The 17,191-nt window shown below is 41.8% G+C and overlaps 1 protein-coding gene across 1 annotated transcript; it reads right to left on the bottom strand.

The window, feature by feature from the left end:
* Positions 1-7,981: 7,981 nt before the first annotated feature.
* On the bottom strand, positions 7,982-16,670 carry LOC118638573 (zinc finger protein 211-like). Its single transcript, XM_036274594.1, has 2 exons — positions 16,522-16,670; positions 7,982-9,543 (listed from the first exon to the last, which is right to left on the bottom strand). The coding sequence occupies exons 1-2, from the start codon at positions 16,583-16,585 to the stop codon at positions 8,069-8,071; spliced, it is 1,539 nt and encodes a 512-aa protein (XP_036130487.1). The 5' UTR covers positions 16,586-16,670; the 3' UTR covers positions 7,982-8,068.
* Positions 16,671-17,191: the final 521 nt, after the last annotated feature.

Here is a 17,191-nt window from a genome sequence, read left to right as displayed (position 1 = left end):
AAAGGGAGGTGGATACTTCAGTGGAGCCCCTGTGTGAATTTCAGAGCTTTCTCCTACCTCCCAGTGTCCCTCAGTTTTAGTCCTCAATCTTTAGTCATTTAACATAGCACAGAAGAAAGGAGCAAATCTTTGATTCCTTCACTTTGGCCTGCCCATCAGAACCAGGCATCCAGGGCCATATGCCTATCTTTACATTGTCTTCTTGTTAGATATTAACGTCCAGTGTCTGTAGGAGGCTTTTGGTCTCCGGAAGGCAGTTGTTCATCTAGAGGATGCACACGTCCATACTGATTATTATGCTTCTGAGATTGATGTTTTTTCTTGTATCAGTAGTTCATTCCCTTATATTGATGAGGGGTATTACATTTATAAATATAGCATAATTTCTTACCCATTCATCTATGAATCGATGTTTGTTTTTGTTATTTAAAATTTGGCACTGAAAAATGAAGTTGCTGAAATGTACAAATAGAAGTATTTCTGTGGACACAGGCTTCCATTTCTCTTGTGCCGATACTTAGAAATAAGATCTTGTCAAATGATAGCAACTGATTACTCGCTGCCAGTGTTTCCCAAATTTATTTTCACTGGTTTGCATTCCCATGAGAAATATGGGAGAGTTCCAGTTTTTTTCACATCTTCAACAGTGAGATAGTGTATGTCTTCTAATGTTTCCCATGGAAATGAGTGTGTAGAGGTATCTCGTTGTGGTTTTCACTTGTATTTCCTTAAATATCTGTAATGCTGAACTTATTTTCATGTGCTTATATACCACTCATATATCATCTTTTTTGAAATATGTTTAAATATTTTCCCATTTTTAACAGTGTTATTTGTCTTATATATTCTGGATACCCTCCATTTGTCAGATATAGGCTTTGCAAATATTTTTTTCACAAGTCGTAACTAAAGGTTTAATTTTCTTGTGAACTGCAAGATATTTTAATTTTATTAAAGTCTAGCGTATCATATTTTTCTTTTTATGGTTTGTGTTTGTTTGGGTTTTTTCCCTATGTAAGAAATCTTGGCCAAAAGCAAGAACAAATAGCATTCTTCCTGTGTTATCTTTAAGATGGTATCTAGTTTTATCTTTTATATTAAGGTCAATGATCCATTTTGAGGTAATTTATGAAATTTTTTTTTTATCTTCACCCAAGGACATTTTTTGATATTTTGTTCAGATAGAGTAGGAGGGAAAGAGAGAGAGAGAGAAACATCGACGTGAAAGGGACACATCGAGTGGTCACCACCCACATGACCCAATCAGGGCCAGGGACAAACTGCAACCGAGGTACATGCCCTTAGCAGGAGCGGGAACCGAACCCAGGTCTCTCCAGACCGCAGGCCAACGCTCTAACCGCTGAGCCAAACCGGCCAGGGCATTTTGTGAATGTTTTTAAGGGAGAGTTAAGGTTCTTTTTTATTTTTTATTCATGAGGATATCATATTTTTCAGAAAATTTTGTTCAAAATATTATCCTTTCACCTTTCAATTACGTCAGCAACTTTTGAAAATAAATGATGTGCACATCGGTCTGCCTGGCCGTTCACCAGCGCCACACACGCACGCTCCTCATTCTAGCGTTATAGTAAGTTTTGAAATCAGATCTTTAAAACCTACATTTGTTCTATTTTGTTTTATTTTTTATATGTTTTTTATTGATTTTTTTTTTTTTTAGAGAGAGAGAAACATGGATGTGAGAGCAAAACATGGATCAGCTGTCTCCTGCACGTCCCCTACTGGGAATCAGGCCCACAACCTGGGCATGTGCCCTGACCTGGAATCAAACTGGGACCTCTCAGTCCATGGGCCAATGCTCAATCCACTGAGCCACACCAGCCAGGCATCCTTTTTTTTTTTAATCCTCACCCGAGGACATTTTTCCATTTTTTGTTCAGATAGAGTGGGAGGGAAAGAGAGGAAGAGAGAGAGAGAAAAAAACATTAACGTGAAAGGGACACATCGAGTGGCTGCCTTCTGCACAACCCAACCAGGGCCGGGGACAAACTGCAACCGAGGTACATGCGCTTAGCGGGTCTCTCTGGACCGCAGGCCGACGCTCTAACCGCTGAGCCAAACCGGCCAGGGCAGCCAGGCATACTTTAAAGAAAATGTTTAGACTCTCAGGTCTTTTGCATTTCCATATATATTTTATATTTTGAAATGAACATAACCTTAAGATTATATTGTCTTCATAATAAAACAAAAGATGAGGCTTAGAACCCAATCTCCCAGCCCTTCTTGTCTCCTCCTTGTTCACAAGTAAAGGAGGCAGTGTGAGCTACTAGCTAAGTGCTTGGGCTCTGGGGACAGGTTGCGATTCTAATTCCTCTGAAATGTGCCCATTAACAACTGCTGAACTGTAATGTCCATCCTCCCAAGGCCTCAGGATCCATGTCTGGAAAAGTGGGAACATGGACTTTAACTGTACAGCACAGAGAGGGAAGCAGACAGTAAATAAGACATGGTGTTATGCAGTCCACTGAAGACTCCATCCAGGTGCAAAGTGAGGAAACATTTTTAGCAAAGGTTAAAAGCAGGTACCAAGACCATGCCCAGTGACAGCTTGGCTTGTTGGTGGAATCATGTGATGGTCAGTAGGTCTGGAGGGTGGTTGGAGGGATGAGGGGCAGGGGCTGACGCACATGGTTTTGTAGGCTATGATGAGAAATTTGGATTTTATTCCAACTGCTCTGGGAAGGACTTAGCAAGACAGACACATAGTCTATTATTAATGTCTTATTTAGAAGTAATTTTAGATTCACATGAAGCTATAAATGTAGTACAGAGCACCTTTTACTTAGTTTCCTGTATTGTAACATCTTACATAACCTTAATATCAAAACCAGGAATTTGCCCTGGCCAGTTTGGCTCAGCAGTTAGAGCGTCAGCCCACGAACCAGAGACCCGGTGTTCAGTTCCCGCTAGGGGCGCGTACCTCGGTTGTGATTTGTCCCAGGCCCCATGGGGTTGTGTGGGTGGCAGCCAGTCGATGTGTCTCTCTCACGTCGATGTTTCTCTCTCTCTTCCTCCCTCTCTCCTTCCCGCTCTATCTGAAGATAAATGCAAAAAAAAAAAATGTCCTCAGGTGAACAACAGGAATTTGACATTGGTTCAATCCTCACACCTTGCTCCAAGCTCACCATTTTATATGTACTTGTATGTGTGTGTGCGTGTGTGTGTAGTTGTATGCAGTTTTATCCCATGTATATTCATGTAACCACCACCACAATCAAGATACAGAACTTCTTTGGCAAGAGGTCAGAAGGTTATATTTCATCCCCAAATGCAGACATTACAACTCAAATTAAGATGAGAGGATTGAGGTGGAGGGATCTCCGCCTACACAAGTGAGGGGCATTTAGAGAATTAAAGTGAATAGCTCTCAGGAGCTAAAATCTTGGACTTTGTATTTGGCCTGAGCAACCAAGATTTAATGTTACCAGGAAAGATTTTGGTCAGGACATTACAGTGACCCTCCTGAATAGCTGGAGTTGGTATTTTAAAAGGAAGACCAGGTGAACCAGTTGAGTTTCGGGTTTGTAAATGTAGCCTACCAAATAAATAGGGTGTGGGTAGTGAGATAGTAACAGTTTCTTTAAGATCAGCTGAATAGGCTACAACATGGGCAGGTGTTTGAAAGGAAGCCTTATGGCCTATCGAAAAGTACAAAATTTTGCCAGCGACATGGCAGCAGTTGGCTATAACAGTGGTGTTTAAGAGGCCTTTTAAGTATGGTGTGTGTGTGCCAAAATAGAGCCAAGCAGCTGTTGTGTTGCCAGGTGGAGTCAGTCCATGGCCTGCGGTGCCCCAGGTCCAGGCTATTACCTAGCTACCCAAAGTAGGTGTAGCCAGGCTACCAAAAGCCAGAAGACCAAGCAATAGCATTTGTTCTGTGTGTTATAGCCTGAGGCAGAAGAGTATCCTTTACAGCCTGGAATCTGTGACAAAGCTGTGGCTTAGGCTAAGCAAATCCACATTATCAGGGTGCCAGGAAACTGGCAGATAGCTGAAGGCACATTCGATTGTGGGAGGATCATAACTCGCAATAGCTCAAGTCTTGGTTTGGCTACCGTCACAGTCAGGGTTGGGAGACCAAAAAGGATAGATGAAAGAGGAGAAACAAAAGAAATGTCTACTGTCCAGCCAGTGTGGCTCAGTGGTTGAGCATCAACCCATGCACCAAGAGGTCATCGGTTCGATTCCTGGTCAAGACACATGCCCAGGTTGTGGGCCCTATCCCCAGTGGGAGGCATGCAGGAGGCGGCCAATAGATGTTCTCTCTCATCACTGTTTCTATCTCTCTCCCTCTCCCTCCCTCTCTCTAAAATCAATAAAGGAAAAAACATTAAAAAAAAAAAAAAAGAAATGTCTACTTCAATATGACCGTTGTAGATGCTGAAATGTGGTGTCACTGCGGAGGGCAAGGAAAGGTTTGTGTTGTTGTTTTTTTCAGTGTATTTGATGTGGAGTAGAGGCCCCTGAGGGCCAGGAATTTAGTATAATGAGGTCCAATGGTAGGTGGGAGACCCATTTTATAAGATCATGTAATTTTATAATTTCTGTAAGTTTTCTTTATGTAACCCATTGCGGCATTCTGTAAGTCCAGCAGCCCGGGACTGAGGGAAGGTGGAACATCTATTGAATGCCTTGTTCTCAAGAGAGAGCTTTGCTCAATGTGGATAATAATGTCTGGAACTCTGAAAGGGTGTTTTTGAGAGGACTCATATGGAAGTTTGTCTTTTGAACACGCAGTTGCGTGTCTAGTGCAGTGGACAACTAAGATGTGCAGGTAGGTATCCACTGTCAAGATATAACAAGTGGCACTGGTAGAGGGGGCACAGTAGCCTGATTAAGTTGACTTGCTGGTGAAAACAGAAGTGAGGTCCCCCTGGTATGGCATCCTTCCATTGTATTACCAGTGACAAGTGGTCTCTATGTCAGTGGTTCTCAACCTTCCTAATGCCGCGACCATTTAATACAGTTCCTCGTGTTGTGGTGACCCTCAACCATAAAATTATTTTCGTTGCTACTTCATAAGTGTAATTTTGCTACTGTTATAAATCACCATCAGAAATATGTGTTTTCTGATGGTCTTAGGTGACCCCTGTGAAAGGGTCGTTCGACCCCTAAAGGGGTCACGACCCACAGGTTGAGAACCACTGCTGTTTTGTGGGTCCATTTTACCAAAAATAGATGAATAGGATCTAGAAGGTCATCTAACAGTTTTCACCTGAGTTTTTGAAATGTGTTCTAATCTATCAGCTTGAAAATTAAATTGGGCCTTAGTATTTCAAATTTTGCTATGAGCAAAGATATAAATGACCTTGATTAGTCTCTTTGGAGTACTGTGATTCACCCTAAAGGGTGCAGTCTTGAATGAAACTGTTGCTGCCATTATTGATGCACCAAAGAACTAAAATTGGCAATGGCACAGGAATCTGTGAAAAAGTGTCAGTCCTAATCATTTTTCTGTTTTATTGTCATCTGTGTTCTAGAGGTTATGTATAGCTAATGGATTAGTATGGTGAAAATAAAATGGTGTGTCTCTGGCAACTCTTCCCAGCTCCATGTTCAGTGACATCATATTGGCAGTTTGAAATTGGCCATGGTGGGAGTATTTACAGCAGGGAAATTGGAAAACAACACAAACCAGAATTTAACTTATATTACTGAAAGTCTAAACTTAAGAGTATGATGGAGAATAAGTGAATGCATATTAAATTTATAAGCACATGGTGTATATGTTCATTACATTGTACACAGCACACATACACATGCAAATGAGGAACAGAAATGAGCTATTTGTTAATGAAATCGGAAGTAGCCACAATTCATTTTTTTAAAATAGACAAAAGATATGAACAGACATTTTACTAAAGATACAGATGGCAAATAAACACATGAAGAAAAGTTCAACATCAAGAATCCTTAGGGAAATGCTATTAAACTACTGCTTGCTTATTAAAAGAATAAGCTCAAATGACTGCCCATTTCAAGCATTCGCAAGTATGCAGAAGAACCGGAACTCTCATACAATCCTGGTGGGTAAACAAAAGTGAACAACCATTACACATCACAATTTAGCAATTTCTTAAACATTCACCTATCCTATGACTCAGACATTACACTTTGAGTTAGTCACACAAGAGAAGTAAAGCATACTTGGTACATATAACGTATTACATACAAATATTCTAGCAGCTTTATTTGCAATAGTCAAAACTGGAAATAACCCAATGCCCATAAACAGATGAATGGATAAATAAATGGTCTATCACAAAAAAGATACTACTCAGCAGTAAAAAGAATGAACTCCTCATGTATCATTGAAGAATCTCAAAATAAAGAATCATGAATGAAGCCAGAAAAAAAATAAGCTTTTTATAAATCAAATCTTGTAAAATTCTAGAAAATACAAACTAATCTATTATAAAAGAAGGTAAATCAATGGTTGCCTGGAGGCCTGAGGAGGGGAAGGTAGATTATAAAATAGCATGAGGTACGTTTGAGGTGATGGACATTTCACTATTATAATGAAGTATCATGGGTTCGTATATATATCAAAATTTAACAAATTGTACATTTCAAATAGGTGCAGTATATTGCATGTCAACTATACCTGAATAAAGCTTTTTGAACTGGTTCAAAAGACAAATCTAAATCTTTCACTTTCCCGATGACGTGAAGACACAGCCTTGCCTCAGTGGTAGCAAATATCGATGTGTATTTCCAACAAGTCAACAGAAATGCTGGGTAGGTCACAGAGACACATCACTGGACTAAGGGACTGCATTTAAATCTATGCTTGTTTTTCTTTCTGTGTAGGAATGGCCTTTCAGTGAATATCCCAGAAAGGCTACAGGAATCCAAAAACCAATACCTTCTTTTCTTTGAAAATGACCTCAGCTACAAAAGACATACATGCCTGGAGGTCCTGAGAATTTCTGTGCACAATGACCTTTCACAGTCACAGTGAGTCACTGGGACATTTTTGATGCAATTTTAGCAGGGGGCACATTGCACCTACTTTGCTGCAGTCACCTCCACTCCAGCGCCATTGTGCCAATTATGGTTCTCCCACGGTCTTGTAGTCTTATGACACTAGCCTAGTGAATTCTGGGCAATCAGGACACATGGATCTTTTGTAGGACCTGGGGTAGAAATTCCCCTCAACACTACTGAGCATTATGTGGTATCCACTGTGAATGAGAAAAACAATTTGTGATGCTCCCAGAAGCACGTGCGTTTGTCACAACTCCCTGGTTCTTCAGGGTATTCCCCAAACCCACCAAAAACCCTACATCCAGTCCACAAATGAGGACCACAATGCCTTGAAGTCTTTCCAAGAAGACCTTGGGCAACAATGTACAGAAGCACACAGAGCTTTGGACCCCCACGAAAGCTCTTTTACTCCTTAATTCTGGCAGAGCCAAATTGTTTCAAATAATCTCACATGGTGAATACAACCCCAAGATCAAAGGTGGCTCAAACAATGCCTTTATTCTTGCAAGATCCATGGCAATATGTGGCAGGGAGTTCCCAGGCTGGTGACTTAGAAGCTGGGAAAATCCAAAATAAGTGTCACATGAAATTCCATGTCCTTACAAATATAGTCCTCTTGACAAGTCACCAGCAGAACTCAGATCAGGTCCAGTAGGCCAAAACCGAGTGAGGTCCAAGCTCTAACTTGTAAGAAAGAAGGGAATGAGGACCTCAGAAGGGCTAAGACTACACAGGAATTCCTCCAGCAAATGGGGACTGCACAGAGGTCAGCTTTTATGAGCTGGTTAAGGTGGTGACTGACATACACTGTGGACCTGCCAGGTGGTAAAGGTGAGATGAATTCTACCATAGAAACTGGCAGTGACATATATCTAGCAAGAACCTTGGGCAGGTTAGAAAGTATAACACAGCTCCTTAAAGATTCCCATACCTGGAACCTAAGAAGAATATCTCCATTGTAGATTTTCCAATGTATAGGCTTTAATTCAGGTGAATGGTTCCCTCACAAGTTCTCTCCTCCAGTGTAATTATACTAAAAGGAAATTGCACATCTCCTGTACATCTAAGTTCTTTCTCCAGTGTGAAGTCTCTGGTGCTGAATGAGGTCAGATTTGCAACTAAAAGATTTGCCACATTCAATGCACTCATAAGGCTTTTTTCCAGTGTGAACTCTCCGGTGTTGAATGAGGCTCGAGCTTTGGCTAAAGGATTTGCCACATTCCCCACATTCATAAGGCCTTTCTCCAGTGTGAACTCTCAGGTGTTTAACGAGGTTAGATTTGCAGCTAAAGGATTTCCCACATTCACTGCATTCAATAGGCCTTTCTCCAGTGTGAACTCTCCAGTGGTTTTTGAGGTTGGAGCTATGGCTAAAAGATTTTCCACATTCCCCACACTCATGAGGCCTTTCTCCCGTGTGGACTTTCCGATGTGAACTGAAGCTAGAGCTTTGCTTGAAGGATTTCCCGCATTTACTGCACTCATAAGGCCTTTCTCCAGTGTGTAGTCTCTTGTGGTGAATGAGGCTAGAGCTTCGGCTAAAGAATTTCCCACATTCACCACACTGATGAGGTCTTTCTCCGGTGTGAACTCTCCGGTGATTAATAAGGCTGAAGTTTTGGCTAAAGGATTTCCCACATTCACCACACTGATAAGGCCTTTCTCCAGTGTGAATTCTCTGATGTTGAATGAGATTGGACCTTTGGCTAAAAGATTTTCCACATTCCCTGCACTCATAGGGCTTTTCTCCAGTGTGAACTTTCCTATGGCTATTGAGGCTGTAGCTTTGACTAAAGGATTTACCACATTCATTGCACTCATAAGGCCTTTCTCCAGTGTGAACTCTCTGATGTATAATGAAGCTGGAGTAATAGGTAAAGAATTTTCCACATTCACTGCATTCAAAAGGCCTTTCTCCGGTGTGAACCTTCTGGTGCTGAATGAGGTTACATCTTCGGGTACAGGCTTTTCCACATTTGCTACACGCATAAAGCCCTTCTCGAGTGAGGACTCTCTGGCCCTCAGCAAGTGTGTCTGTGCAGTTAAAGGCTTTCTTGCATTCTCTCCAGTTGTGAAGACTTTTTCCACTGTAAAAAATGGCCTCACACTCATTCCTATTGTTTAGCTTCTCTCCAGTGTGAGTGACCTGTTGATGGAGAAATCGCAGGCTAGCTAAAAAATCCTTCCCAATCTCCCCACAGGTAAAGGGCTTCCCTGATGCAAGGACTGTGCAGCTCTCTGTAAGTGAGGCTCTGTCCACAGAACTTCTGAAGGGAATCTCTCTAATGTGCTGCTCTGGGTGCTGCTGAAGGTTAGCCGTCAAGAACAGTTTCTCACATGTGTATGTTTTCTGCCCATGATGTGTTCCCTGATGCTCAACCAAGTGCAACATGTCTGTCAAGATTGGGCCACACATCTCAAAGGGCTGGGCCTTCTGAGGAGGCAAACCTGCCTTAAGAGTTCTGATCTGTGATGCTCCTTCTAAAAAAATGCCCTGTTCAGAAGGTGCATCATCACCTTCTGCTCCACTCCAAGAACCTGAAAGCAAAGAAGTGATGGTGAAGTACATGCTGACTTCATTGGGAAGGGGCAAAACCATCATATATGTACATCTGACACATTAAAGAACCAGTCCATGGTACTGTTTTCAGGAACAGGGAGTTGGGATCAGATGGAAGTAGCTGCTATGCCCTACTGGGTCCCTAGTCACAAAATTCAGCAGGCCTTATCAGTCACAGGACATATGGAAAGGGTGTGTGGCCCAGGGATGAAAGGCAGGTTCTACAAGTCATCCTTCTATCCATGGCAGTTAGTAGGATTCTATCTGCTGGTGACATGTGTTGCTGTGTGGAAGTCTTTGTCTGGGCCCAGGACAACCTGAATAGAACAAAGTAACTGGTATTTAAGGATTATTAAAATGTATGTGTACACTTTAGGATACAAAAACGCTGGAAAGCACCACGAAGGGAATAATGTGAGGATTGAGTGAAATAAGTTCAGAGAGTGGGAATTAACTCAGGCTGGACTGAGAATAAAAATGACTAAGAAATTACAGTCAGTAGAGTCAAGATTGGACAAGGGAAGGTAGAAGTAAAATGGCCACTAATAATAAACTGGCACCAAAATGTAAGTCAAACATGATTAGTTCCTGGTATGATATGAATAAAGCTTCGATGTCCTGTCTTCCAATTGCCATTCGCCTGGGTCAGGCCCCCTCTGAGACTGAAGTCACGTCCATGCTGTGAAGCACAGAGGACTCCTCCCTTAGCCCCAGCTGAACAACTGCATGGGACCTGGAAGATCTGAACCCTAAGGGAAAGACAGGACAGATCAGTGGCCAATACTGGCCCAGAATAACAGCACACAACAAACCACAGTAAAGATATTTAAATACTACAAAAAGTTCTTCTGGGCAGTTAGAGGGAAGATGGCACAGTAGTAAGCACCAGAAAAGTCTCCCTACTCAGACCACTGCACGGACAGACTCAATCTGACCATAACTATTTTGCAACTCTAGAGCCTACAGAAGGCTGGTAACATGCTAAATTGATTTAATAGCGGTCAATTTCAGCTTTCAGCATGGTATCACTTATCCATCCCTCAGCTTGCCCAATTCCCCACTCTCAGCCCGGGGACAGGCAGCCATGCACATATAACTGGAACAGCTTGCACAGGCCAGGATCCTTGTCCTCAGGGATTGGTGTTCCAACTTCTGCTTTTGATGGTGGAAGTACAACAGAAAGGTGAGCAGCCATTGTTGCAAAGCCTTTACCTCATTGGCTGAAGTGACTGTAGGAGATTAAAGGGTAGGCATCACCCTGGCTGGTTTGGCTCAGCAGTTAGTGTTGGCCCAAAGACCAAAAAGTTGCAGGTTTGATTCCCGGTCAAGGGCACATACCTCAGTTGCAGGTTCGATACCTGGCCCTGGTCAGAGTGGTGCAGGAGGTCACCAATCGATGTGTCTCTTACATCAATGTCTCTCTCTCTTTCCCTTCCTCCCTGTCACTCTATCTAAAAAACTCAGTGGAGCCTGACTGGTGTGGTTCAGTGGATTGAGCATTGTTCCATGGACTGAAAGGTCCCGGATCAATTCCTGGTCCAATTCCCAGTCAGGGCACATGCCTGGGTTGTGGATTCAATCCCTAGTAGGGGGCATGCAGGAAGTAGCACAATCGTTGTATCTCTCTCACATCAGTGTTTCTATCACCTCTCCCTTCCTCTAAAAAAGAAATCAGCCCTGGCCGGTTTGGCTCAGCGGTTGGAGCGTCGGCCTGTGGACCAGAGAGTCCTGGGTTCAGTTCCCACTAAGGGCATGTATCAAAAAAAAAAAAGAATTTATTTAGCCCTGGCCGGTTTGGCTCAGCGGTTAGAGTGTTGGCCTGTGGTCCCGAGAGACCCGGGTTCAGTTCCCGCTAGGGGCATGTACCTCGGTTGCAGTTTGTCCCCGGCTCTGGTCAGTCGTGCGGGTGGCAGCCACATCGATGTTTCTCTCTCTCTCTTTCTCTCTGGTTCTCTCTCTCCCTCCCACTCTACCTGAACAAAAGATGGAAAAATGTCCTCGGGTGAGGATTAAAAAAAAAAAATTTAAAAAAGAAATCAATAAAAACATTTTAAAAATCAATGGAAAAAATATCTTCAGGTGAGGATTAAAAAAAAAAAAGGACAAGCATATATTCCTTCCACCCTCTTTTTCATTCCTTTTTCTCTTATTCCCCCATTGGAAGGCAGAATTTAAAGGACCAGGACATTCTAAATCAATCACATATATGGGGAAATTTAGAAAATAACCACGCATGCCAAGTGAAAAGCATAAGCTCAGAAAAAATAATTAAAAGACCTTAAGTTTACACCTCAAACTGATCTCTAGCACAAGGATAACCTACAACCACTGAAAAAAACAAACAGCCCTGGCTGGGTTGGCTCAGAGGTTAGAGTGTCAGCCTGCAGACTGAAGGGTCATGGGTTCAATTTCCAGTCAAGGGCACATACCTGTGTTTGCAGGTTCAATCCCTGGCCCCAGTAGGAAACATTCGAGAGGCAACCAACTGACGCATCTCTCACATCAATGTTTCTCTCTCTCTCTCTCTCTCTCTCTCTCTCTCTCTCTCTCCCCCTCCCTCCTTCCCTCCCTCCTTCCCACTCTATCTAAAAATCAATGGACATATATCCTCCGGTGAGGATTAAAAAAAACAAACATTGCCCGGCCTGTGTGGCTCAGTGGATTAAGCATCATCCCATGAACTGAGAGGTCCCGGTCAGGGCACACACCCTAGCTGCTCTACTCTTGTGGGGGACGTGCAGGAGGCAGCCAATCGAAGTATCTCTCTCACACTGATGTTTCTATCTCTGACTCTCTTCCTCTCTCTGAAAAAAAATATAAATGAAAACATATTAAAAAGACAAAAACATATGACCTGGCCAGTTTGGCTCAGCAGTTAGAGTGTCAGCCCATGGACCAAAGAATCATGGGTTTGATTCCGGTCAAGGGCACATACCTCAGTTGTGGTTTGGTCCCCGGCCCTGATCAGGGTCATATAGGAGGCAACCAATCAGTGTGTCTCTCTCACATCAATGTTTCTCTCTCTCTCTCTCTTTACCATTCCCTCCCACTCTATCTGAAAATAAATGGAAAAATATCCTCGAGTTAGGATTTTAAAAAACACCATAAACAACAATTCTCCCCACTCCCCACCCCTGCAAAATCCTAGGGAGAAGGGAGATCAGATTTCTTTTTCATTTGTTTGTTTTTTGTTAATCCTCATCTGAGGATATTTTTCCATTAAATTGTAAATAGTGTGGAAGGGATGGAGGGAGGGAGAGAGGGAGAGACAAACATCAATGTGAGAGAGACACAACATTTGGTTGCTTCCCATAAGACCCAGACTGGGTCTGGGGATCGAACCTGCAACCCAGGTACATGCCCTTAACCAGGAATTGAACCCATGACCCTTATGTTCTTGGGCCGATGCTCTAACTACTGAGTAAAACCGGCCAGGGCAAGATCAGATTTTTTGAGTTGCCACATCATAAGACACAAATGTCCAGTTTTAAACAAAAAAAAATCAAAGAACATACAAAACAACAGGAAAGTATGGCCCAATTTAGGGGAATAAAAAACAAATCAAGTAAGAAAGAAAAGATAAAAAAATAATAATTAAAAAAAACACAACAGTGGATAGAGCATTGGCCTGCAGTCCAGAGAGACCCGAGTTCGGTTCCTGCTAAGAGCACGTACCTCGGTTGCAGTTTGTCCCTGGCCCTGGTTGGGGTTGTGTGGGTGGCGGCCAGTCGATGTGGCTCTCTCTCATCTCTGTTTCTCTCTCCCTCTCGCTCTATCTGAAGATGAATGCAAAAAAAAAAAAAAAGAACCACAACAGAAACTGACCTTGAGAAAGACCAGATGTTGTACTTCTTAGACAACATCTAAAAGATGCTCAAAGAATTAAAAGAAAATGTAGACAAAGTCAAGAAAATGTTGAGTGAACAAAATGGAAATATCAATAAGGAGACAGGAAACAAAAGAATCCAGAAAAAATTTTGGAGCTAAAATGTACAATAACTAAAGGAAAAAAATCACTAGAAGAATTCAAAAGCAGGTTTGAGCAAGTTAGAAAAAACAGTAAACTTGAAAATATCAAATATAAGGAACAGAAAAATACGTTACGCAAAAGTGAAAAGAGCATAAGAACCTGTAGGATACCATAAGGTAACCCAACATATGCAGTGTGGGAGTCCAGAAGAAGAGAGAGACAAAAGGGCAGAGAGCTCATTTGAAGTAATTATTGCTGAAAACTTGCCAAAATAGGGTCTATGGATGCATGATTGTTATAGTTGCACAACAATGAGAATGTACTAAATGCCACTTAGAGATGGTATGTTTTAAAAATTCTGTATTTCACTTCTTTGGTTCCAAAATTTTATTGCTATGATTTTAAGAAGCTGGCCTGCAAGAAGCAGTTGGCATCCATTAATTCCCCTTCTAAATAACGTAAAAAATGTACAAACAACTAAAAAGAGTCTGGGGGAATAAAGAGAGCCCAGAAATAAACTCTTGCATAGATGGTCAAATATTTTCAACAAGAAGGCCAAGACCATTCAACGGTGAAAGGAGAGAGTTTTAAAGACATGATACTGGGAAACTGGATATTCACATGTGTAAGGATGAAGTCGGACTCTTACTTAACATCATACACAGAAATTAACTCCAAATGGATCAAAAATCTAAACTTAAGAGCTACAGCTATAAAATTCTTTTATTTTTATTTATTTTTAAAATGTATTTTATTTTTTTCCATCACCATTTATCCTTATACTCTTTTCCACCTCCACAATCACCACACTGTTGTCTGTGTCCATGAGTTCATTTTTTTTTCTTTTTGCTCAATCCTGCTACCTCCCCAACCCCCCTATTCCCACACCAGAGCTGTCTGCCTGCTCACAATCTATGAGTCTGTCTGTATTTTGCTTGTTACTTCAGTTTTTTCATTGAATTCCACATATGAGTAAAATCATATGGCACTTGTCTTTCTCTGACTGGCTTACTTCACTTAGCATAATGTTCTCCAGGTCCATCCATGCTGCTGCAAAGGGTAAAATTTTCTTTCCTTTTACAGCCGAGTAGTATTCCATTGTGTAAATGTACCACAGCTGTTTTATCCACTCATCTACTGATGGACAATTGGGCTGCTTCCATATCTTGACTATTGTAAATAACGCTGCAATGAACATAGGGATGCATATATTCTTTTGAATTAGTGTTTCAGGTTTCTTCAGATAAATTCCAATGCAACTAAAACATTCTTAAAAGAAAACAGAGGAAAAGCTTCATAACATTGTTTTCGGCAATGATTCCTTGGATGTGACATCAAAGGCACAAGCAACATAAGAGAAATAGACAAATTGGACCATCAAAATTGAAAACTTTTGTACATCAAAGGACATTATGAAAACAGTAAAAAGGCAACCCACAGGAGAAAATATTTGAAAATCACTTTCTGATAATGGATTAATATCGAGAACACATAAAGAACTTCTAAAACTCAAAACAAAAAAACAAACCTGATTCAAAAATGGGCAAAAGACTAGCTATTTCTCTAAGGAAGATATATAAATGGCCAATAAGAACATGAAAGATGCTCAGCATCACTACTTATTAGGGAAATGTAAGTCAAAACCATAATGAGATACAACTTAATCGTTAGGATGGCTACTATAAAAAAAAAATAACACAAAAACAGACAAACAGAAAACAAGCATTTCCAAGGACAGAGAAATTAGAACCTTTATGCACTGCTGGTGGGAATATACTGTATGGAAATATAGATATGAAAAACAATATGGCAGTTCCACAAAGAATTATCATGATACAGTCAATTCCAGTTCCAGATGAGTAGGCAAGACAACTGAAGCAGGGACACTAAAGATATTTGTACACCCATATCCATATCAGCATTATTCACAAAAGCCAAGTATCCATCAATGGATGAATGAATAAACAAAATGTGGTACATACACACAACAGAATATTATTCAGTCTTACAAAAGGACATTCTGACACATGCTATACAACACATATGAACCTTTAAGATATTATGCTAAGTAAATAAACCAGACACAGAAAGATAATCAGCATATGATTCTATGCATACAAGATACTTTGAGCAGTCAAGTTCACAGATATAGAAAGTAGAATGGTAGTTGCTAGTAAATGGGGGAGGTACTGTTTAATGTATAGTTTCAGTTTGCAAGATGAAGTTCTGTGGATTCATGATTGTGATGATTTCACAAAAATGAGAATGTACTAAAAGCCACTTAGAAATAGTATTTTTGTTATGTATATTTTACCACAAATTAAAAAAAAAAAAAAGAACCTTGGCCCTGGCTGGTGTGGCTCAATGGTCAGAGCATTGGCTGGCACACGAAAGGGTCGAGAGTTTGATTCCTTGTCAAGAATGCCTGCCTGGGTTGCTGGTTCGATCCCTGGCCCTGGTCTGGGCGCGTGTGGGAGGCAACCAATCGATGTTTCTCTTGCTCTCTTTCTCTCCCCACTCTCTCCCTCCTTTCCACTCTCTAAAAATCAATGGGAAAAATACCCTTGGGTAAGGATTAACAACAACAATGACAAAGAGCCTTAGAGGAGGATCTTGCAATAACAGTCTATGAAAGTAGTAACCATGTAAGTGACTACAATTCAGGGCACAGTGAGGCACAAATAAATGTCAGGTACAGGAAATGTCAGATGCTAGGGTTCCATGGATCAAGACAGTCACTCAGCAAGGGAGAGGACAAGACAGGTAGGACCCATTAGGCTGACCTCAAGACTACTGCCTGAATCCTTTCTTGTGAGGCTTTGGGGAAGCAGGCACTGAGGTGGTAAAGGAAAAGAAGTACACATGCACTCAGCCTAGCCCCAGTAACCACTGCCTATACCAGGAAACTGGGGAAGGAAGCGGTATCCTTGGTTCAGATGTGAGAAAGACAGCTGCCCCTGGGGAAAAGAGAAAGGTGGAACCTTACTCAGGGCACCAGGGTGGATGTGAGTCTCACCCAGAGAGGATGTCAGTGCCAAGTTCTCCAGCATTACATCATGGTACAGGCGTTTCTGAGCCTCATCAAGGAGCTCCCATTCTTCCCAGGAGAAATATAAGGCAATGTCGTCAAAGGTCACACATCCCTGTCAAGACAGAGACAGATGAAACCACAAACTACTACTTACTCTTGAAGACCCACAACCCATCTCCCTACACATCTACCCCATGTCCATCCTCCTTCCAAGATCCCCAAATCACAGGAGATACTAGACCCTGGTGCCATTGGTGTCTTCCCTTTCCTCATATTCCCATTAATCACTATGTTCACTGTTTTCCACTTTGTAAGGGATGGAGCCTGTGAGGATCTAGGTAAGATCATCCCCCTCCTCTGATCCAGACCTCTCATTGGCTCCAGAATATATGCCTAACTTCTAGGGCAGTCATTCCAAACCTGACCTCCTCCTCCTTTTGTTTTCACAAGCAGTTCCCCATACTGTTACCTGTTTTTGTGATAAGCGTCCACATCTCTTTCCATAGATGGCTGATATGGGAACACCCTCCATATAACCTCTGGCCTACACTTAAGACCCTGAGTTTGGTTGGGGGTTCTCCCAGATCCCCAAACCAAGGGCTGGGAGAATGGCAGGTGAAGAGTC

Source organism: Molossus molossus, unplaced genomic scaffold (genome assembly GCF_014108415.1).
Source record: "Molossus molossus isolate mMolMol1 unplaced genomic scaffold, mMolMol1.p scaffold_m16_p_21, whole genome shotgun sequence".
NCBI classification, from domain to species: Eukaryota; Metazoa; Chordata; class Mammalia; order Chiroptera; family Molossidae; genus Molossus; species Molossus molossus.
The sequence above is the reverse complement of the archived record's forward strand: the minus strand, read 5'-3'. Positions and strand labels throughout refer to the sequence as shown.